Source organism: Geotrypetes seraphini, chromosome 1 (assembly GCF_902459505.1).
Source record: "Geotrypetes seraphini chromosome 1, aGeoSer1.1, whole genome shotgun sequence".
Lineage (NCBI taxonomy): Eukaryota > Metazoa > Chordata > Amphibia > Gymnophiona > Dermophiidae > Geotrypetes > Geotrypetes seraphini.
The window spans coordinates 491,375,495-491,400,468 of NC_047084.1; the positions used below are offsets into that span (position 1 = coordinate 491,375,495).

At 43.3% G+C, this 24,974-nt stretch overlaps 1 protein-coding gene across 3 annotated transcripts in view; it reads right to left on the minus strand.

Annotated features, from left to right (window-relative positions):
• The window catches only part of CARNMT1 (carnosine N-methyltransferase 1), a 143,080-nt gene that overhangs the window by 23,734 nt on the left and 94,372 nt on the right, over positions 1-24,974 (minus strand). For all 3 annotated transcript variants that reach the window (XM_033926790.1, XM_033926799.1, XM_033926781.1), the window contains exons 3-5: positions 23,961-24,121; positions 11,473-11,613; positions 8,019-8,197 (exon numbers count right to left, since the gene is read on the minus strand). In XM_033926790.1, the coding sequence (XP_033782681.1) occupies positions 8,019-8,197; positions 11,473-11,613; positions 23,961-24,121 (481 nt within the window). The remainder of the gene's footprint in view (positions 1-8,018; positions 8,198-11,472; positions 11,614-23,960; positions 24,122-24,974) is intronic.

Here is a 24,974-nt window from a genome sequence, read left to right on the forward strand (position 1 = left end):
GATAGGACAAAAGCGCACGAGACTTCTGCGCACCTACATTTCAGCATAGACAAATCGGCGCAAGACCCCAGCGCTCCGCCTAAAAAAGTTACGTTGGGGGGTGTCATTATAGAGAAAACTGAACTTTTTCCTAAAAAAATCAGGAAAAAGTTAAGTTTACTTTATAATGGAGGGTTCCAACTCCACAATCCCCCTCCAATGGCAGCGCAAACAATATGAAGTAAACTGGGGGGGTCCCCTCTCACACCCTGCGTCGGAGCTCTTTAAAAGTAACTTTTTAGGCGGCGTGCTGGAGTCTTGTGCTGATTTGTCTGCACGCTGAAGTCCCGCACGCGAATGACTATGAACCGTTGCGACCTTGCCCCCTCCCCCCCCGAAAAACAAAGATTCTGCAGTGGGAGGGTCGTAACTGGTGTTACTTAATAGAGCAGGGACTGGATGCTTGAAGAATGTGTAACTTCCCAATGTGAGCTGTAAACAGTATATAGGCGATTTGAGGTTTTAAGGCATTATGGTCTTAGATATGCTGATTTGTTGGAGGCAAGGGATGGGAAAATGTTTTTGTGCTTAGTTTTATAGTTTATATGTAGCAGGTTGGTACAGCATGGACAAGGATGCCTGGCGTAGACAAGTGCATTAGATTATGACATCTGTGTTTTGAATAGTGTACAAAGTTGTAACGTGGAAGGATGGGCTGTTGAGGGAGATAGAGGAAAAACTGTAAACCCTAAGTACGTTTTTTGAAGGATGTGTTTTGTTGGGTTTTTTTCCCGAGTACCATGAATAGAACTAGTGTGCATCTTTCTACTCTGCTGCACCTGAATGAACATGTTTTCTCCTTAGTATCCTTTGACTTATTCAAGGAAGGTATTGTTTTCCTAGTATGGTAGTCCTGGGGTTATTGATGCAGTTGCAGTGCTGTAGAGAAACACTTTTCTAGATTATACATCTTATTGTTTGGGGGTGTATTGGGGGAGGCTTATCCTTGCTTTTAAAGTTGGACTTATAAATGTATTCTGCATTATTATTATTTTTGTATTAATAGGATTTTTATAATTTTGACATTGGGGAGGAATATTTTAATGGTTGTACAGTAGGGTTGTATGTACATGAAAAATGAATGGAAGAAATTGCATTACAATTAGTACTATTATAATGGGAGTGGGGTCAGGGACAGAGCTTGGACTGAGGTACTCAGTTGGTATTTGTTAGACTTAGGGGGGTACTTGGGTTGAAGAAGTTGAGAAACATTGGTCTCTAGGTGACTAGTATGGAGTTCACTCAGTAAGGGTCCCTTTTAAAAAGCCACAGCAGCAATTCTCCCATGGCAAATGCACCAAAGTCCATTCAATTCCTATGGGCTTCAGTGCATTTGCTGTGGCAGAATTGCTATCGCAGCTCTGTATAATAATAATAATAACTTTATTCTTCTATACCGCCACAATCATGCGACTTCTAGGCGGTTCACACCGAAGAGAGCTGGACAATCAGCGAGTTACAATATGCAGATAGTCAGTGAAATTACAGTATGCAGAATCTTAAAAATGCAAGGCAGGAACTACTGTCTCTGTGATGTGTCTTAAAACACAGATTGCCAGGGATGCAAAGCATTAACTGATTCAACATGAGTTTGAAGTTGGTTGAATACCACTCTCAAGTACGGTAGTTTTGAAAGAAATGGAAGGTTTGATACTGGCCAGTAGTTATTCGGAATAAGAGGATCTGCATTACTTTTTTTCAAGGGTGGCTTAAATGCTACTGGAACACTGCCTAAGTGTCAAACCTTAAAAAAGAAAGTCATAGTGAGCACTGGAAAATAATTAATAACAATTAACTAATAAAAATAGTGCAAATTTAGTGATCTTTTTACTAAGGCGTGCTAGCTGTTTTAGCGCACACTAAACGCTAATGCATCCATAAACTATAATGGACACGTTAGCGTTTAGCGTGTGTTAAAATGGCTAGCAAGCCTTAGTAAAAGGACCTTTTCATTTTCCCCACAACCAAATTTCCCCATCCTACCCTACCCGGCTACTTTTTCATGCCACCCGGCTGGAAAAAAAATTCTGGGGAGAACACTAACTCCTTTGTAATTCCTATGACAATTCTTATATAAAGTTACAATTCTTGTAACTCCTGATAAATCTTATGTAATCTGCCTTGAACCGCAAGGTATTGGCGGAATAGAAATCACTAATGTAATGTCTTTTTTTCTGCAGAGATGGGTCACATTGTTCTGTCCCCACTATTGAAGAAAGCTGACTTAGATCCATCCTCACCTTCTAGCTATCGACCTATAGAGAATATTCCTCTACTGACCAAAATGCTCAAAAGGAGGTTCATAGACAACGGCGCGAAAGACAAAAGCGCGCGCCGACAATTGAACGCAGCGCACGCCGCCGCACCGCTCTAAATTACAGTTTTTAGGGGCTCCGACGGGGGGTTTTGTTGGGGAACCCCCCCAGTTTACTTAATAGACATCGCGCCGGCGTTATGGGGGGTTTGGGGGGTTGTAACCCTCCACATTTTACTGTAAACTGAACTTTTTCCCTAAAAACAGGGAAAAAGTAAAGTTTTCAGTAAAATGTGGGGGGTTACAAGTTGTAACCCCCCACATTTTACTTAAAACTTTACTTTTTCCCTGTTTTTAGGGAAAAAGTTCAGTTTACAGTAAAATGTGGAGGGTTACAACCCCCCAAACCCCCCATAACGCCGACGCGATGTCTATTAAGTAAACTGGGGGGTTCCCCAACAAAACCCCCCGTCGGAGCCCCTAAAAACTGTAATTTAGAGCGGCGCGGCAGCGCGCACTGCGCTCAATTGTCTGGGTGCGCCTTTGTCCCGGCGCGCTTTTGACCTGACACCCAAAAGGAGATGGAAGCGGCTAGCACAGCCGGCAAATTAGCGCGCGTTAAACCGCTAACGCAGCTTCGTAAAATGAGCTCTTACTGTTGCATTAGGAATTTTTTAATATTATTTTTTAACATTATTTTAATAAAAGAAATGTGAATGTATGAACACACGTCATGTTGCAGCTCTGTTACACTCCAGGGAACTAAATAATTATGTGCAAGGCTGTATGTATACATAATAAGTTGATTCATAAGTCACGGCAGCTATTTTTTTTCTCTCACAAATAAGCCAATGATGGAAATCTTATATATATGTTTGAAAGTGTGTGACATGCAGTGTTCCCTCTAAGCGGGCGGGTGTTGTGAGCAAACTTTTTTCACTGTGAGCTAAAAATATCGGGCGCCAGCAAGTTATGAGCCAAATAAATATGTTGCTTTCTACCACAGAACTTCCTTACGTTTGTATGGAATCTATCCCCTTTCAACTTTAGAGAGTGCCCTCTCGTTCTCCCTGCCTTAGCTACTAAGTCTATTCCCTTCAGTACCTTGAATGTTTCTATCATGTCCCCTCTCAATCTCCTCTGCTCAAGGGAGAAGAGGCCCAGTTTCTCTAATCTTTCGCTGTACGGCAACTCCTCCAGCCCCTTAACCATTTTAGTTGCTCTTCTCTGGATCCTTTCGAGTAGTACCGTGTCCTTCTTAAAGTACCAGTGCTGGACGCAGTACTCCAGGTGAGGGCGTACCATGGCCCGGTACAGCAGCATGATAACCTTCTCTGTCTCTTCAGTCCAGCATCTGCCCCTTCCATTCACTGTCTGTCTTTCCCTGCCATCTCTCCTCCTGCCCCCCCCCACCCCCCAATTTGGTCTAGCATCCATCATCTTCCTTCTGTTCCCCTCATGGTCTGGCATCTCTATCCTTCCCTCCCCCCTGTGGTTTTTAGCATATCTCTCTTCTCATTTCCTCCACTCAGATCTGATCATTCTCTGCTCTCTCTTCCCTTTTCTTCTCTGGTCTTCCTTCTCTATTTTCTGCCTCCATCTAAATTAAATTCTTTCTTACTATTTAGTCCCGTTTCCCTCTTTTCACTGTGTCTACACACAGCTTGTCACCCCTTTCCCTCACCCCTCCATTATCTTACTATTTTCTTCCCCCTTTATTTATCTCCTCCTTCCATCCAGTATGTGTTCTTTCCCCACTTCCATTCAGCATCTGCTCTCCCTTCTCAACTGACATCCATCTGCCTTCTGCTCTCTCTCCCTTCTTCTCACTTCCATCATCTGTCCCCTTCTCTCTCTCTCTCATCTCCTCCATTCCATCATCTGCCCCTTCTCTCTCTCTCTCTCCCCCCCCCCCCAACTTCCATCATCTGCCCCCCTTCCCCTCACCTTTGTGGGTCACTTTCTTTCCCCTGAGGGTGGCTCATGTCACAGGGGAAGCTTTGGCCGAGCAGAACCGCTTGATTGACAGTGGAACTTACTTGATTGATGTCGATGCTGGGGCCCGTTGCCGTTTGAAGGAAAAAAAAAAGGTGGAAAAAAGGAACCTGTAAAGGCGAGAGGAAGGGAAACCTCCAGGACAGCTGCTTTTTGCCCTCCTTCAGCGGCCCAAGAGTTCAGACCAGCAGCGGCAGCTGTGTATGCTTTTAACTTCGGCACAGAGCTGCCCCTAATCAATAGTTTAGCGCGGTTTCATGAGGCAGCCTCGGGGCCTTTGATAGCCGGCCCGCTTCGATGATGCGATGTGGGCCGGCCTAGCAAAGGCCCCGAGGCTGCCTTATGAAACCGCGCTAAACTATTGATTAGGGGCAGCTCTGTGCCGAAGTTAAAAGCATACACAGCTGCCGCTGCTGGTCTGGAGGTGCGGAGACAAGGCAGGAGGCAAACGCGGTGGAAGGCAGGAGTCCCGGCGAAGGCAGGAGTCCCGGCACAGCGACTGCAACAGGAAGTTGCAAGTCAGCTGACGCCGGCCTTTCGTTGCGGCGGGGACCGAATCCTTCGCGGACCGGCAAGATTTTGTTTGCGGACCGGCGGTTGAAGAACTGTGCTCTACACTGTGTGCGCTGTGACGAGAAACTTGTGCGCTGCGAGGTAATATTTTGTGCGTCAGCGCACCCCAGCGCAGCTTAGCGGGAACACTGGTGACATGTACTTCTTAATGTTGCCACCAGATAAGAGGAGTGCAGCAGTCTCTGGTAGGGGATGGATAATTCATTTGCTAGACAACAAGGGGGTATCCCCAGTTGTCTTTTATGGGCAGTTAAAGTTTTCTCTTTTTTCTTTTAAATGAAGAAACTGAAAAAGAGGCGGATTTTGTTTCCAAGCAAAACAAAAAAAAAAAAACAGGTTAATATCAGTAAAAATGCATGCAGATGTGAAAAATTGCAGGCAGACCATAGGAAATTGGAAGACTGGGCATCCAAATGGCAGATAAAATTTAATGTGGACAAATGCAAAGCAATGCACATTGGGAAGAATAACCTGAATCACAGTTACCGGATGCTAGGGTCCACCTTGGGAGGTAGCACCCAAGAAAAAGATCTGGGTGTCATCATAGACAATACGATGAAACCTTCTGCCCAATGTGCGGCGGCGGCCAAAAAAGCAAACAAGATGCTAGGAATTATTAAAAAAGGGATGGTTAACAAGACTAAGAATGTTATAATGCCCCTGTTTCTCACCATGGTGTAACCTCATCTGGAGTATTGCATTCAATTCTGGTCTCCTTATCTCAAGAAAGATATAGTGGTGCTAGAAAAAGTTCAAAGAAGAGATGATAAAGGGGAGGGAACTCCTCTCGTATGAGGAAAGCCTAAAACGGTTAGGGCTCTTCAGCTTGGAAAAGAGACAGATGAAGTGAGATATGATTGAAGTCTCCAAAATCCTGAGTGGAGTAGAACAGGTACAAGTGGATCGATTTTTCACTCCGTCAAAAATTACAAAAACTAGGGGACACTCGATGAAGTTAAGAACATAAGAACATAAGTAGTCGCCTCCGCCGGGGCAGACCAGAGGTCCATCCTGCCCAGCGGTCCGCCCACGCGGCGGCCCATCAGGCATATTGCCTGAGCAGCAGTCCCTGACTAATTTTATACCTACCTCTACACTTATCTCTAAACCTTCCACTGCTCTTATCTGTACCCCTCAATCCCTTTGTCCTCCAGGAACCTATCCAGGTCTTCCTTGAAACCCTGTACTGTGTTATTTCCTATCACGGCTTCCGGAAGGGTGTTCCATGTGTCCACCACCCTCTGTGTGAAAAAAAATTTCCTTGCGTTTGTTCTAAACCTGTCCCCCTTCAATTTCATCGAGTGTCCCCTTGTTCTTGTGGTTTCTTTCAAATTGAAAAATCTGTCCTTGTCAACCTTTTCGATGCCCCTCAGGATCTTGAAGGTCTCTATCATATCTCCTCTGAGTCTCCGCTTCTCCAGGGAGAACAGCCCCAGCCTTTTCAGTCTGTCAGTGTATGTAAGGTTTTCCATACCCTTAATCAGTTTAGTTGCTCTTCTCTGGACTCCCTCAAGCATTGCCATGTCCTTTTTGAGGTACGGTGACCAGTACTGTACACAGTATTCCAGATGGGGGCGCACCATAGCCCGGTACAGTGGCAGGATGACTTCCTTCGTTCTGGTCGAGATACCCTTCTTAATGATACCTAGCATTTGGTTTGCTTTCCTCGAGGCTGTGGCGCACTGTGCTGACGCCTTCAATGTCGTGTCTACCATCACTCCCAGGTCTCTTTCCAGCTTACTGACCCCTAGCATTGTTCCCCCCATTTTGTAAGTGAACATCGGGTTCCTTCTCCCTATATGCATGACCTTGTATTTCCCCACGTTGAAGCTCATTTGCCACTTTTTCGCCCATTCTTCCAGTGTCGTAAGATCCCTTTGGAGATCCTCGCAATCTACCGTGGTTTCAACCCTGCTGAATAGTTTGGTATCATCTGCGAATTTGATGACCTCACATTTTGTTCCCGCCTCCAGGTCGTCGATGAATATGTTAAACAGGAGCGGTCCCAGCACTGACCCTTGAGGAACCCCGCTCGTGACTCCTTGCCAGTCCGAGTAGTGGCCCTTTACACCAACCCTCTGCTTCCTGTCTGACAGCCAGTTTTTGATCCATCGGTGGACCTCCCCTCGCACCCCATGATTCCATAGTTTCCTGAGCAATCGCTCATGTGGTACCTTATCGAAGGCTTTCTGGAAGTCTAGGTAAATTATGTTGCAGGAAAATACTTTTAAAACCAATAGGAGGAAATATTTTTTCACTTAGAGAATAGTTAAGGTCTGGAATGCATTGCCAGAGGTTGTGGTAAGAGCGGATAGCGTAGCTAGTTTTAAGAAAGGTTTGGACAATTTCCTGGAGGAAAAGTCCATAGTCTGTTATTGAGAAAAACCTGGGGGAAGCCACAGCTTGCCCTGGATCAGTAACATGGAATATTGCTACTCCTTGGATTTTGGCCAGGTATTAGGGACCTGGATTGGCACCGAGAGAACGGGCTACTGGGCTTGATGGACCATTGGTCTGACCCAGTAAGGCTATTCTTACGTTCCTATGTGATCCATAAAAACAGAAAAAGCAACCCCATGTAAAATAAGCCAAAACAAAGAAACAAGTGGGGAAGGAACTGTACACATCAACCTTGGGAACAAATAAGGTTTATTGAATATGATTATATATTAAATCATATCACATATATAAGTATTATACAAAGTCCGTTTCCTTTGCTGCTGGACCCAACACAATCTGTGTTTCAGCTTCAGATAAAAAGCCTTCCTCAGGGGTGAAGGTGTCAATCCAGTAGATGGGGCCAAAGTATTGAAATATCTAAAGGAAATGCTCCGGGCTTATTTTATAATATACAAGAGCTTAGGAAAAGTGCTCACAAACACAAAATTCTCGCTTCCAAATGCTGCATGAGTGTGCAGGTGTAGGCAGCGTTAGGCCTAACTTTGTATTATACTTATATATGTGATATGTTTTAATAAATAATCATATTCAATAAACCTTATTTGTTCCCAAGGCCGAAGTGTACAGTCCCTTCCCTACTTGTTTCTTACGTTCTTATGACCACAAAATGCAAACAAAACATGAACCAGTCAACCTATTCTGTTTAGTTTACTAATTTGGATTCAGTAGCCTGGAGTTTAGCAGTTTCTTTACTTACTTCTTTCTGTGTAGATCTCTTGAAAATCTCCTGCTGTCATAGAAAGGTTGACACCTGATAGGAGATCGTGGGGATTTACATCTGGAAAATGAATCGGTCGTATCTGATCTGCAGACCTCCTGTTGTTGCTAAACTGATGAATCCAAGGATAAAGTTTAAATGAATTAACTTGAGAACATCTGCAAAATATGATAATCACATGGGTTTAATTGTACCAGCATGGTTTAAAATACTGCCCCATAAGGAAAGAAATGAAGATAAATTTAGTCTAACAGTAACCTGAAATTTATTTGAGAGTACACAATGCTTTTGCTTTGGTTTCTTTCTGCTTGTAAAACTTGTGAAAATTTGGGCAAGGGACAGAAATTTTCCTTACTATAAAAACTGGTTAATCATTTTCTTTCTATTTGAATTGTATCTGATCAAGAAATCAGGACAATGTACTAATGGCATCTATGTTGATAACACAAATTGATTGACTCAATTTATCTATGCATTGTTACTTCTAAAGGAAACATCAGCAAATATTAGGTCCTGTTAATATCCTCAGTATATAAAGTTTCCATATTGTGTAAGATTTTAAGTTCTTCCATTTCTAAAACACACCATGCACCATTTGTGCTTTGCTGCTCATGAAAATATGGACATTTTTCAAATAAAAAGCTCATGTAATACCCACCAAAATTCACAAACATGGTCCAAAGAGGGCAGTTAAACAGTAGTGCAATGAGCTGGTATCTTCCCTACTGAAAATAACTGATCTGATATAAATTAAGTCTTTTTCAATAAGGTCAAAGTTTAAAATAGCTAGAAAATCCAGACAATTTTCACTTTCTTCCCTGATGCATGAAGTGAATTATGTTGAGCTGCTTAGTAAAGTCCATCTGATAGTCAAAGTGTTAAGCAGGCAGCAGAGGCTCTTAACTATTTGCTTGGAGCTACCTCCCAACCTCTAATATAAAGCAGCACTGTGGTCACGGCAGCTATTTTGCCACTAGGGGCAGGAGTGAGTGGAGTTTGCTACTGCTCCCATCACCCCCACTGGACTAACAGATATCTAAGGTAGTCCTTGGGGGTCATTCCAGGAAGGTGGAAAGGGGTTCTTAATGCTGTGCGATGGGAAGGGTGACCATGAGGTAGCCGTTTAGGGTCCCAAGGGGTGGGGCTCAGAGTTGTTAAAAAAAAAAAAAAAAATTTAGAGAAAGTTATGCTGGTCCCAGTCAATATTCAGCCCAGCCTGCATAACTATCTTATGCAGGCCCTAGCTGAATATCAGCTAGGACCTATATATGCTCTGGCAGCAAGCAGTGGGACAATCAGTCCCAGATATTCAGTGCCTGTGTGACCACAAATTGCCAGACGGTGAATATCCAGAGCTAATGTAGCCAGCGAACTCAATGTTTAAAAAATAGGTTGACCGCTGTTGGCTATTATCCTCAGTGATCCTAAATTAAGTCAAGTCTGAGATAAAGTGAGGATACCAAGCAAGTTCACTATGTTTGTATTTTTGAAAATTAATGATGAGGCATACAACGAAGTAAATGGTAAACATAAAATCCTTAAACTAAATGGAACAGATGTACAGGTTGAGAGATTACAGCAGCACATTACCAGAAGACTAGAGGGTGGCCAACATGATGCCAATTTTTATGTTTGAATCTTTTAATTAAGTTGCAAAAGAATGAACGAATATTACATAACATCTTCAGTAACCACAAATAACAATAACAACCCTATCCCCCCTCCCCCCTCTAAATCCACAGATTCCAAGTGTGCAAAATATATAATCACAAATAAAAATGAATATCAGGCATTCAACACTTTACTGAGGGTATAAGGCATTAGCACCATCCAAAAGGGTTCCCAAATTTGACAAAAGTGGTGACCCCGTGGAGAGTCAATATCCACAAAATTGTGATGTTCCAATGAGGCACAATCATGAGTGATCTCCAATGAGCGTAGGAAATCAGAAGGGGCACTAGTGAGGGATGGTTATACCTTCCTCTGTGTATGGGCCCTTGGATAGATTTACAACGCAAACTGGAGCCAACGGACGGAGCATGTGACACATCTCTTGGAGACATTACTCTTAGCCATATTACTCTTAGCCCAAACCAGAAAGCATCCATGATCCAGCCACAAGCTCAAAGCTACCCTTTGCCATCACCTTCTGCCTTGTTGGGGGGATCAGCACAGTAGAGATTTGGAAGCAGTTACTCTAGGTAGCGAAGAAGTGCAGTCCAGAAGGTTCCAGTGTTGGAAACAAGAAGTGGCGAGGACATAACTCAATAAATAACTGCAAAGTCTGGAAGAAATGGTTGTTTCTGTGAACCCAGAAACCTTTACAAGCACCACAGGGTTTGATTTTGCCAACTTTAGTTCTCTCACATCCCCTGATTATTAGCCTGGAGACAATTCAGGTCCATATCAACAAGGAACAGTTTTGAAATGAAAAATGTTTATAGGGAAATACGAGTACCTGATTACTATTCAATATACAGTCAAACCTCGGTTTGCGAATAACGCGGGTTGCGAGTGTTTTGCAAGATGAGCAAAACACTCCAGCAAAATTTTGACTTGCAAGACGAGCACTGTCCTGATAAACGAGCATGTACACGTGCGTCACGAGTATGCATGCATGTCAATGATGCGCTCATCGACGTTGTGCGTGTTTATACGTAATGCGCTTGCACTCGGCTACAAGGGCTCGGGGGTTCTCCAATGTGCTGTGGAAAGCTGGTGGATGGCAGAGGCATCTCCCTGAAGCAGTGCTGCCTGCAGCTGTACAGGGACACCGAGGGTTGCCAGCACCTGGCCACCTACAAACTGCAGAAGGGGCTACGGAACCTGGGTATCTTCCAGACAGGTACCCACCCATAGGCCACCCCTCGCCACTTCCTCCCAGTTCCTTATAGCACTTTTTGGGTTGTGGAATGAATCGTCTGCGTTGCCATTATTTTCTATGGGGAACTTTGCTTTGATATACGAGTGCTTTGGATTAGGAGCATGCTTCTGGAACAAATTATGCTCGTAAACCAAGGTACCACAGTATTGTAAACCGCTTTGGGTGAATCTCTTCATGAAAAGATGGTTAATAAATCCCAATAAATAAATAATTTGTTTTGGAATTAATATAATTCCTCTAAACCCATTTGTCAAAGGATATCAAAATAAAATTAAAATTAAATGGAGTATTTGATTAATTTGTTACTTGTCCAGCAAAGCCTTCTAAGTGGTTTTAGGATAAAAATAGATGCATTGCTAGAAAACATGCAAACATATGATACATTTCATAAAATATCCCATTCTCTCTCTTATACTCCAAGCTTAAAAGTAACTTTTCAGATACTACCATTTATCTATCCCAATTATATAATCCACAATTTGCCATAAAACACAAGTATTATTCAAATATAATCATATAGTATTAAACTAACATAGCAATTAAGCATACCTGTTAAGTACAAAGTTGGAAGAAAAGAGCATAAACAGGCTCCATTCATTTCCTTGGCAAGAATATCCCTGATTAGCTATTTCCCAGGCCAATCTGCCAAGTCCAGCTCCAGGTACCAGAACATTAATTTTAGAAACATCACTGCAATAAAAAAACAAACAAACCCTTAAAAGAAAAAAGATTTCATGTTTAGTCAGAACATTCTACTACCCAGTTCCCCTGGCATTTATGTCCAATTTTGTATGCTAAACGTTCAGAAGCTATGGGTCTAAATTCAGAGCTACTGGATGGGCTGGAACTGGCTTTGATGGCATCTCCAATAGCTGGAAATAAAGGCCAGTGCTAGGCAGACTTCTAAAGTCTCATCTCCCCAAAATGGCAAAAACGAAGCTGAATAAAGTATATTTTATATCACATTCATTATTACAGGTGTGTGGATACTGTCTATCTCTATGAGGGAAAAGATGATGACATTTTAAAGGTTAAAATTAGCAAATAAAATGCTAATAGTTTAATCATGAATTGACAACAAATTTTACTATGCTGTGCTGAAAATGCAAAACCATTCTTCTAAAGACTGCATCATTATATTAAATAAAACTTACTTTTTTTTGCTTCCCTAAATTATTAGTAATTTGGTGTTATAAACTAAGCACATCTCAAACCCAGGGCTGTGGAGTCTGTAGATAAATCCTTAGACTCCGACTCCTCAGTTTCTGGTACCCAAATTTGTCTCCAACTCCTCGACTCTGACTCAAACTCCGACTCCACAGCACTGGCAGGGCTGTGGAGTAGGTAGATAAATCCTTCGACTCCGGTATCCAAAATTTTCTACGACTCCTCCTCCACCTCAACTCCGCTTCCACAGTCTTGCTCAAACCTAATATAATAAGAACACTTGCTTCTTCAAAGATAATACATTAGACTGTCAAACCCCCCCCCTCCACTCAAATATAATTCCCATAGTCTTGTAGAGCTTACTGTTGTTCCTTCAGTAGACACTAAGGGTCAGATTCTGTAAACAGCATCTACATAAGGCAGCGTCTACAGAAATGGCACCATCCACGTGTCAATCACACATAGGCGCTGTTAACAGAATTGTGGAAACAAAAAACTTAGGTGCCGGTAATGTAGGCCAGAGTTTTAAAGGCCTACGTTTCTGGTGCCTACGTTTGATGGAGAATCTCGCTTAGTGGTGCCTAAAGTCATCCCCGCCCCTAACCATGCCTATTTTGACCTTAGGTGCCTTGCTTAGACGCAATTCCGGCACCTACTTTTAACAGGTTTTTAATTGGTTTTTAAAAGCATGGTCAACTATCATGCCAATTAAAACCAATTAAACCAATTAAAGCAATTAAGGTAGGTAGCGGTAGGGCACCTAATTTATGGTGCCATTTCTAAATCCAGACTTAAGTGTTCAAATTACCCCCTCATCCCAATCCTTTCCCTACCAGAAGAAGATTCTGTAAATGGGTCCATTCCTCATGTTTGGGATCATAATGACCTTGATTCTTATCGATCAACTTTTCCAGGTGGTTTAGAACTTTGAGTTTTATAAGCCAGGCCTGTAGACCCATCAGATTGCTACAATGCCAGCCATGGAAAGTTATGTGTGTGAAATTGCTTTGCACGGGAAGTGAATTACCATCAGCCTAATGTGATGCCAGTGTTTAATCATGGTCTGGAATCTGCACAGAGTGGTAGGTGTTGTTCTGGCTGCCTTGATGAACAAACTGAATAGACCATGCAGACCTAGCTACCATCATTTACTATGTTACTGGTTTGTCTTCTGATTACCCATTCATCGTCTCCCTCTTTCTCCCCCCACCACCACCTTTCACTTGGAGACTGTCATTGGAATACTTTTATGTTTTACTTCTATATTCCAAGATTGCTTCTTTGAGAGCAACCTTCAGTGTGAAATTTATTTATGTCTGTCAAATGTTTTATCAGGAAAATAGATACTCCCTTCTGGACCAAACTCAATTGCAGAAGTTTATAGACAACTAAAACTAGAACATGAGAAATGGTATCCAGTGGAAGAACATTAACTAATTCACTCCTTGACTAGATTCCCAACTTCCTTATATGTGGGCTTTCACATTGATGGATCTTGTTTTTGTTTCTTACATATGAGGGCTGTTCAAAAAGTATCAGACCTTTATTCATAAAAAAATACTTGTATTCAGATACAACAATCTTATACTAATCTCCTTCAAAGTAGTCCCCTTAGGCTGCCACACACTTCTTCCAACGGTTCTGTCACTGTCAGAAGCAGCACAGGAATGCCTCTTTTGAGATTGCTCGCAACTGGTCTGTCGCATTCTGCATGATGTCTTCTCTTGACTGAAATCTGGTCCCTTTCAGGGGCATTTTCAGTTTGGGGGAAAAGCCAGAAGTCACACGGAGCCATATCGGGAGAGTAGAGAGTCTGAGGAATCACAGGTCTGTTGTGTTTAGCCAGGAAACTCCATATCAAATGTGAATAATAGGCAGGTACGTTATCGTGATGGAGCTGCCAATTGAATGCTGCCCACAGGTCCATCCGTTAGCATCTCACTACCTCTTGGTAGTACACTTTGGTGATGATTGTGCTGTGTGGTGCTTACTTGTGATGAACCACACCACTGGAGTCAAAGAAAATGGTCAGCATGACTTTGACATTGCTGCGGACCTGCCTTGCTTTTTTTTTGGGCTTGGGGATGTTGAATGCTTCCACTGTGATGACATCAACTTGATTTCTGGGTCGTACCCATAAACCAGGGACTCATTGCCAGTGATCACTTTGCTGAGGAAGTTGGGATCACTGTTCACAGTCTCCAGCATGTCCTGTGCGGTCTCCAAACGGAGTTGCTTCTGCTCGATCGTGAGCAGCTTTGGCACAAACTTTGCTGAAATTCTCCTGAAGCCCAAATCCTCAGTCAAAATGGAACGAATGAATACAACGCTGATGTCCGCCTTGTCTGCAAGTTCTCTGATCGTGATTAGACGATCCTGCATCACCAGGGTTCTCACTTGGTCAATGACTATCTCATTTCTGGATGTTGAGGGCCTACCAGAATGTGCTTCTGTGTGGTGCCCATTGATTCATCCCTGAAGGCCTGTTGAATCTTGCGGATCATGTCCACTTGGGAATAGCCAAGCTTTACACAAAATTTAATGCAGCAGCATTGTTCAATTTTCTGTCATTTTGTCAAAAATGAAAATCGGACGGTGCTCACTTACACTTCCTCACTCAATGGCGCTCTGCTGGCGACCGACAGCTTCTGTAGGCAGGAAAAAATTGAAGCATGTGCATTAGGGTCCCCTACATATGTGCACCAAACCATGCCTCCCTAGCTTTACTTGTTTACACAAGAAAAATTACGGTCTGATAATTTTTGAACAGCCCTCGTACTTTATTTTTCACTTGATGATATATTTAATGGGATTTCAACATTTAGTTTTTCCTTTTGCAAGTTTACTTGTTAAAAAAAAGTGAAATCTCAATAAAGAAAAAAAGGCCCTCAATCAACCCAAATCTCAACAGACACCTGAAATTTTTTAATTTGGTGAAAAATCACTATCATGGAGTGATTTTCCAGATTATCAGCTGCCTAATGAATTTCAACACTTCATCCTGCACAGGAAAGCACAATGATCAAAGGAAGAAATTAAAAAAACAGAACAATGGTAGCAGATAAAGACTATATGGTCTACCTAGTCTTCCCATCCATACCATCTACTGTAAAACTTTCCTTGGCCGTATAGTTTGCTCATGACCAGACGTTAACTTTACCTTCTAACATCACCTCTCCATCTGATAACTCTTTCCAATTCTCTTCCAGTCTTCTGCTGCTCAACCTTTCCAGTCCTCTCTATGGTGACTCTTCTTAAAATTATTGCCTCTTTTGAGGACTTCTTCATTCTCGTTGGACTTGTGGTCAGCTCGTGTTATTATGACATTACAACTTGTCTTATTTTGGTCACACTGTCAGAAGAGAAAGATCAATGGAGAAGGGCATCACGTTTGGGAAAATCAAAGAAACCAGGTGAAGAGGGCAACCTGCAATCAGATGGCTGTTCGCTTTGAAGACAACCATGGGGCTGATGCTGGAGGACCTTACTTGACTAGCACAAAACCAATTTCTTTTTAGATCTGTAATTCATCAAGTTGCTAGGATTCGAACACAAAGTCGATAGCACCTAACACTCTGAAAATGCACGGTATTTAGAAACATAGAAAATGACGACAGAAAAGGGCCACGGCCCATCAAGTCTGCCCACTCTCATGACCCACCCCCCTAATTCCCTCCATGAAAAGATCCCACATGCTTATCCCATTTTTTCTTAAAATCTTGCACGCTGCTGGCTTCGATTACCTGCAGTGGAAGATCATTCCAATGATCAACCACCCTTTCGGTGAAGAAATACTTCCTGGTGTCGCCATGAAGTTTACCACCCTTGATTTTCAGCAGATGCCCTCTTGTTGCCGTTGGTCCTTTAAGAAAAAAGATATCTTCTTCAACCTCGATACGGCCCGTGACATATTTGAACGTCTCAATCATGTCCCCCCTCTCTCTGTGCTCCTCGAGCGAGTATAGCTGCAACTTTCCCAGCCGTTCCTCATACTGGAGATCCTTGAGTCCTGAGACCATCCTGGTGGCCATTTGTTGAACCGACTCAACTCTCAGCACATCTTTTTGGTAGTGTGGCATCCAGAATTGTATTCCAATATTCCAGATGAGGTCTCATCTCATCTATTTCTGCCTAAACCAAAACCATAGGCATAGCCTTTTGACAGAAACCAAAACCAGTCTGAAAAAGGATTTTGGGCCAATTTCAGCAACATAACCCAAACCCAGTTAGCCTCTATTGGCTGCATCCTTTGGAATAAACTCCCACTGGACACCAGAACTGAATCCTTATTCCTTAGCTTTAAGAAAAAAAATCAAAACTTAAGTTATTTCTAGAGGCATATAATACTGTTTAGCTGGCATCTCACTTCTCTCTATGAGGAATAACCAACTGAGATTGCATTTTTTATCTGTGTGTTATTTTCTTCTTCTCACCTCCTCATATTTACTACTTCTCTATTTTGAGCTTTATTTTCTTAATTGTAAACTACATAACAGTAACTTCAGGACAATAGTATTTCAAGTGTTTGTAAATAAAATACTAATTTCTATTCACTTTCCATTTTTCATAGAAATCCTCTCTGTTTGACCCTTGTTTTCTTGAATTCAGATACAGTCTTTGTCTTCAACACTGTCAGCATTACATAACAGTGTGCTGGCAGTCAGCATTAGTGTGTAGGCTAATGAAATGGCCCTACGGAGCCATCTAGAAATCATGACCTTTGAAGCTTCATCAAATGAGTCAGCACAAACAGATGGTCAGAGAGATGAAACTCGGTGACCTCCAAATAACACAGCAGAACTCTGCGCACATCCAATTTCTTCAATAGGCGGTCCTGCGTCTTGGAACCTGTTGGTTGAAAGGCAGGCAAACTCATCCTGATTAACATGGAAAGCAGAAACTACCTTATGTAGGAAGGAAGGAACCTTATGAAGCAAAATCCCTGTCTCCAAAATGCAGAGGAAAGGGTCCCTGCAAGACAAAGTCTGCAGTTCCGACACACGACGCGCTGAAGTAATGGCAACCAAAAAACGATTTTGAGTATCAAGTCCAAGAGGGAAGCATCTCGAAAAGGCTCAAAAAGAGCTTTAGCAAGACTAGACAACACCAAGTTAAGGTCCAGGAAGGAAAAGGGTGCTTAACCGGCAGTCTGACATGAAGAGCCTCCTTCATGAATTGTGCCACATCAGGATGAGACACCAAGGAGGACCAACGCTCTCGGGATCTAAAACAGGAGAGCCCTGCCACCTGGACCCAAAGAGAAGCCACAGTGAAGCTGTTATCCAAACCAGCCTGAATAAAGGCAAGAATGAACAAGATCAGAGCTGAATAAGGGTCCACTTTGTCCTGTGCACACCAGTGTAGGAAGGTCTTGCATGCTTTAGCGCAGGCCGATACCGTGGATAACTTCTTAGACTTCAGAAGAGTATCAACAACCAGTGCAGAATATCCTTTATGCTCTAAGGCTGCACGCTCAAGAGCCATGCCGTAACAGCAAAGCAACCCGGGTCTTCCATGAAAATCGGACCCTGCGTGAGAAGGTCCAGATAGGCACTCAGGTAAAGGCTGCGACCTCTGCACAAGCAAATCAGATCTGCATACCATGGTCTGCGAAGACAATCTGGAGCCTCCAGAATGATGTGGACCCGAAGGATCCGGCCGATCATCGGCCAAGGAGGAAACACATACAGAAGAATCTCTTAAGGCCACTGCTGCACCAGAGCATCAAGTCCCTTGCTTCCGGGCTTGGATCTTCGACTGAAGAAGCGATCTGATTTCTTGTTTTTTGCCATAGCCATGAGGTCAAAGCGGGGCTGCCCCAAGAACCCCACTATCACATGGAATGCCTCTGGGGACAGGGCCCACTTGCCCAGATTCAGCGTCTATCTGCTGAAGAAGTTGGCTTGAACAGTGGCTACTCCCACAACATGCACAGCCATTAGTGCTAAGAGATGATGCTCTGCCCAAAGAAACAGCAGATGAGCTTCCTGAGCCAGAAGAGTGATCTTGGTCCCTCCCTGGCGATTGATGTAGGCCACTGCCGTTGTGTTGTCAGAGAAGACCCGTACTGCTTGGCCTTCCAGGGTCTTCTGCAATGTTGTCAGTGCTAGTCAAATGGCGTGGAGCTCCAATCGATTGATTGCCCACTTCGGCTGAGAGGGTATCCAACACACCTGAACAGGACAACAATTGCTCTGTGCTCCCCAGCCCCGAAGGCTGGCATCTGTCATTACCATGATCTAGGAGAAAATGAGTAGCGGGATACCCCTGTGGAACGATTGCAGAAGAAGTCACCAGTCCATGCTTGCATGGGCTTCCAGAGTCCAAGGTAGACGGGCTTGCAAGGCATCCCTGTATGGAGCCAAGTGAGAGAGAAATGCATGCTTCCCCTGGATCGGTAGCATGGAATGTTGCTACTCTTTGGGTTTTGGCCAGTTACTAGTGATCTGGATTGGCCACCATGAGAATGGGCTACTAGGCTTGATGGACCTTTGGTCTGACCAAGTAAGGCTATTCTTATGTTCTTATGCTGAAGAGGATGCATGTGCACTCTCGCCCAAGGGATGACATCCAGCACTGCTACTATGAATTCCAGAACCTGAAGATAATCTCAAGCCGAAGGAGCCGGCCACCATAGAAGGACAGAAATCTGGGCACACAACTTCTGTTTGCAAGGCTTCCGGGAGATAGACTCAGCCCATCGCCATGTCAAAAAGAACTCCCAATGATTGAGTGGGCATCAGATAACTCTTCCTGAAGTTGATAATTCAGCCCAAATCCTCCAGCATCTGGAGCATCTGCTCCACCATGCAATGCCCATTGTACAATGAGGACACTCTGACCTGCCAGTCATCCAAGTAAGGATGAACCTGGAGACCCATTTTTCGCAGGTAAGCTGCCACTATTGCCATCACCTTGGTGAAAGTTCGGGGTGCTGTCACCAGCCCAAAGGGCATTGCTGAGAACTGGTAACGCTGTTCCAGGACATGAAACTGCAAAAACTTGTGGTGGGCTAGAAAAATGGGAATGTGCAATTACACCTCTGTGAGATCCAGAGAAGTCAGAACCTCTTTCGGGCCACCGCTACAATGATCAAACTCATGGACTCCATTCAGAATCGGGTAATCTTGAGAGCTGCATTCACATACTGAAGATCTAGGATAGGCCTCCAATCTTTGGAGCCTTACTTTGCCATGATAAAGTATGAGGAGTATCTGCCGAAGCTTGAGTGGCACCAGTTCTATAACTTGAATATCCAGTAAATGCTAAATGGTGACTTCAAAACTGGAGAGTTTTGTCAAGAGGACCTGAATGAGAGGCTACAAACCAATCTGTCCGAGGTCGAGCAAATTACAGCTTGTAACCCAATTAAATGATGTCCAGGACCCACTGGTCAAACTAACGTGCATCCAGGCAGCAAGAAATCTGGAGAGCTGCCCCCTATGCACCTTGGAGTCTCTGTCAGCCTGGTGCCATTGGGCTCTTCTGGTCGCTGGTGCAGACCATGTGGAGGAAGGCTGGACATGTCTGTAGCCAATATATCTGCGTCAGGAGCCCTAGGAAAATCTCTGTGATGGGGCATTCGCATACGGTCTGGAACGCCAGGAGCCACAAAAATTAGAACGACCAGATCTCCAGGAGGATCTAGGTTGACTATTGGGCAGTGTCTTGGGGGTGACGGTCCATCACAGAATCCATGAGATCATCCAGACCTTTGCCAAACAATAACTTCCCCTTAAAAGGCACCCTAGCTTTGGAGGTGGAATCACCAGCCCATTGGTGAATTCATAGCATCCGGCAGGCCGAAATGGAGTACACCGACTCCTTAGCCAGAATTCTCATGAGGTCATACAAAGCATCCACCATATAATCTGTCCCAGACATCAGGAGGGGGATCCACTGACTCATTCTCCAGGGTTAAGAGAGACAGGCATGCACCATGAACGATATCGCCAAAGCAACCTTGATACCTATAAGCGGGACATAGTTCTAGCAATCTTTAGAAAGCCTTCTGGAGAATCAAACTGCTCCAAACCAGAACACGCATGTCAGGATGCCAGAGAAAGGTAGCTGACTGCGATCATGCATCACATAGCAAAAAAAGAAGAGGTGGATGGAGCTGGCTGAGACACTAACTTCAACTCCTACAAAGACTCAGAAATGAGATCTGGCAGTGCCGCAAACTTAAATAAGCGCAAGACAGAAGAATCATCAACAGGATCTAAGACTCCCAAGGGATCTGCCGATCCAGCACAGAACACCTGGTCTTCCACTCCGGGAAACTATGTACCTGCCAACAACAGATCAGTAACTGCCAACAACAGATCAGTAAGGGAGACATCAGCATCCGAATCCCCCAGATCAGGATCAGACAGCACAAAAGCCGCATCAAGCAGAAGCGAGGATGTGCCCAAAGGCACCACGCCACTCAGAGATGCTGTGAAGGGGGATTGAGACCATTCAGGTGCAGAATACTTGGTCTGAAACTCCAGCTACAAAAATTTCAAGAACTTGACGAAGATGTCCAGCTCCTGGAGAATAATGTCACCCTTAGATGACTTGCATTTGCATTTCTTGGACTGAGGAGCTTTGCAGACAGCATTATCAGTCATGCCGAGCCATGAAAACAGTGATCGCCACCCAACCGGGCTGGCCGCCTATTTGAGTCCTTGTTGCAGCAGCGAAGAACTTAATTTGGGCACCACAGCCCCCCCCCCAGCTGCGCCACTCGGTGCAAGGATGTTCTAAAAGTGTCAACTTTGCACAATCCTGGCATGAATCCATGTGAGGAAAGCCCAAGGACTCCATCCCAGCAGTTTTCCAGGCCAAAAATGAAGTTTTGAGAAAGCAGGAAGCTGAAAAAAAAAAAAAAAGATCACAAAAAATCCAAGATGGCCACCGACACAAAATTCACACCAAAATCGCGTTATTTTTTTATACTTCTCAAACTGTAAAACTGCTGATTTTAGGATTTTGAGGAGGGGGAACAAAGGGGAACACTCAGAAACCTCCAAAACCCCACTTTTCAAACCCCCACCAATGTCTCTCACAGGCTGTCAGCCTGTTGTACTCACTGTGATCTTAGAGCAGGGGTGTCCAATGTCGGTCCTCGAGGGCCGCAGTCCAGTCGGATTTTCAGGATTTCCCCAATGAATATACATGAGGTCTATTTGCATGCACTGCTTTCATTGTATGCTAAAAGATCTCATGCATATTCATTGGGGAAATCCTGAAAACCCGACTGGATTGCGGCCCTCGAGGACTGACATTGGACACCCCTGTCTTAGAGGATCAGACAGAAGTGCTGCAAGCTTGCTTTCAGCTCTCTCAAAGTAGCTAGATGAACAATATCACTGCCACAATGCTGGGAATGCTCCACAAATCTGATCTTCGGGCTGCCAGTCAGATTCCAAGGTATGATTACACCTTCACCCCTACAGACTATCGGATGCGCCACTGGACAAGCAGAGGCGCGACGACGCAACCGGCACCCTGCGAGACAAAACTGAGCCTCCTAAGGGCGCCTAACATCCTGCGCTTTACTCCTGATTAACAGAAGGGACAGCACCGAGCTCCAGAGAAAACTATGCAGGCTGACCAACAGGTGCCCAGAGGGATTGGCCTGTCAGCTAAAGACTAGAGTCTGTGAATGTTCTAGCAGGAAGAGCTTCAAAATCGCTCCAAGCATTGAAATACCTCAAAAGGGGATGAAATTACATCGAATTAAAAATAAGAAAATGAGGAGAGCAGAACAGACAACTGCAGCCATGAACTGTTCACTCTCTTAATACAAATCAATTTGGTTGATCTATGTTCTCCTTTAGTATATGCTATTGAGGAGTTTTTGCTTTACTATTATTTAGTATTCTCCTTCAGGAATTTTTTGTTTGAAGAGATTCCTACCAGATTACACATATTGAGATGTATAAGTCTGTCCCCAAATACTTCATGATGAAAACCACTGATAATTTTCATAGCTGCTCTCTATACCGATTCCATCTAGTTTATATATTTTTGAAGACTTATATAAAGGCACAATCTTCCTTTTTCCTGCTGCACAATCCTATCACTTTACTTCTGGCTTTTGCAATCACCTTTTCTACCTGTTTGGGTACCTCACTCCCAAGTCCTGGTCTTCTTGAATGCACAGAAGTATTTCACCCCTGTACTGTACTGCTCCCCTGGGTTTCTGTAGCCCAAATACATGATCCTTCACTTTTTGGTATGAATCTTAGCTGCCAAATTCTAGATTATTTTTCAAGCTTTGCTAGATCATTTCTCATGGTATACACACCATCTGAGATGTCTATCTTATTGCAGATTTTGGTATCATCTGCAAAGATGTAAACTTTGTCAACCCTTTCACAGTATCACTTACAAAAATGTTAAAGAACCAGAACAAGAATAATTCATATAGCATGCCACTGGTAACAACCCTTTCCTCAGAGTGAACTTTATCATGACTATTTATTGTCTTTCATTCAACCAGTTTCTAATCCAGTCTGTCACTTAAGTGTCCATACCAAGAGTGCTCAATTTATTTCTATGTCGCCTATGAGGAACCGTATCAAATGCTGTGCTGAAGCTAAGTACACCACATCTACTATTCTCCTTTGATCAAACTCTTTGGTCAACTAGTCAAAGAAATTAATGGGATTTATTTGACAAGAACTCTAGTAAAACCATGCTGCCTTGTGTCTTGCAATCTGTTGGATTCTAGAAACAGCACTATCCTCTATTTTAGAAAAGTTTCCATTAATTTACTCACCACAGAGATCAGGAGAAACCAGACTGTAGTTCCCAGCCTCATCCTTATATCTGTTTTTAGGGAAAAGGAACCACAATTGCCCTTCTTCAGTCCCTTGGGATGATTCCCGACTCTAAAGCAGCATTGAAAAGATCAGGCAGCAGAGTTCAAAGAGTAGTGCTATTTCTTTCTCTCAAGGATGGACTTTCTGAAAAGGCAGTCAAATCCTCAATTTATCTAGTGAGAGTATAATTCCCTTCATCTCTTTTACCTTGACACCTTTGAAATAAATGTTCCAGGCATAAAGTATAACTTAGTAAAAGGAGGAGCAAAATCAGATGAAATATTTAACACTCAAGAAGAGTGTTTCTTACAAATATTTCCAGAGGTCACAACTGAATTCTAGTAAAGAAAACTTTAATTATGGTGCCTTGGCAGAGCTGTTTTCCCTCTCTTCCAGCCTTCAATGTAGCTGTATTTATTTTTGATCCAAGTGACATCTCAATCCCTTTTCGCCATCTTTTCTATTATCAAATGTGCTTCTAAATTTCCTATAAGTAGACTCCTGGTTATGGGTCAGTACTTCCTAATCATAAGCCCCAGAAACTTCATCAGTTTTTAAGACAATGAGAAAATCAACCACTCCAGGGCAGTCTATATAATAACTAGGGTTACCGCCAGTGTGGTTTTTACAAAATTTACAAGCAGCATAACCCTTTATTCAAAACCAACCTGGGGATTTTTCTCATTTTTTAAAAATTCACTCTCCCACTGTTTCTAGTCTGGTCACTGCCCCAGTAGTTCAAAGACCAAGAACCATTCACCAGTATTCCTTCCAGAACTCTTCACCCTAGGTACAAAATCTGACCAATAGGTATCACCATTAAAAGGTCAAGACCCCTCCCTCTAACCAGGAGCTATGAATGCTGCTTACGCAACATTCCCAGTCAACCTGAAGATCTGACTTTCCTATTGGCAATACAGTGCTACTAGCTGGCCCTAAAGTCCTTTAAACATTCACAGAAAAGGTGTAGTATAAACAGTTGCTACACTGCAAGCTTATCCACACTGCTTATCAATGTATCCCAATCCAAGAACAGTCAGGTTTAAAAATAAAATTTACCATTTTTCTTTGGGAAAATATTTTTTTACTTCATTAATAATTGGTTGATAGCAGGAATCTCTCTCAGCCTTTCCATCTTCACTCCAATCTCTTATAAATTGTTTTATGGTTGATTTTAATTTGTCCATGTCAAATGTAGATGCTGGCATAATCGTGTTTCCCTGTTAAAGAAAAAAAGAACCAAAAATTACTCTCAGAAAGGTCTTGAAAAATTGAGTATCAGTCCACCTTTATTATGTATTCAATACAGATGTTCTTCTTTTGTGACTTTGGCCAAAGAAACTCACACATATACAGTCAGAGTCTTTATGTATAGAACACAATTATATGCTACAAAATCATGAGCTATCAGCAGTGGCATACCTGATGGGGGTGGGAACCTGAGGCGGAGCATCCCCCTTCCTTCAGGCAGGGGAAAGGTACAAGGTTGCAGGTTGCCTGTGCACGGCCATTGGCAGGTTCCCTACTCCGGAACAGGAAGTTTATATTGGAGGGGCCCAGTGGAGCCGCTGGCCTCGCACAGACAGACCACAGACCCACAACCACTCCAGCACAGCTGAACTCCCTGAACCCAGGGTGGACTGCCCCACCTTACCCCTGCTACACCACTGGCTATCAGTCAACAAAGCTAATGCAGTGTTAAGTGGGAAAAGCATGCAGAGCATGACTCACAGAATTCTTTCCAATTCTTATGTTTGTGTATCTGTACGTGTGCACATCTTTGTAGACAGGTATGTCTGTGCTTATGTTGAATGCCTGCATGTTAATATGCTTGCATGTGTATTATATCCGTATGTGTCTGATCAAGAGAGGAAATAAGAAGGGAGGATCATTTGAATGGTGTAGTTCTGTAATTTTTATATTATTGTGAATCAGTATTTGTATGCTGCAGCTGTTGAACTGCTATTCCTATTTGCAGGGGTAGCTTCATTGCACTTCCTTTTCTCACCAAATGCAGAAACTGTTTCTACAGTGCCCTAACCCCACAGCCTGGATAGATCTTGCAGTCTCTGG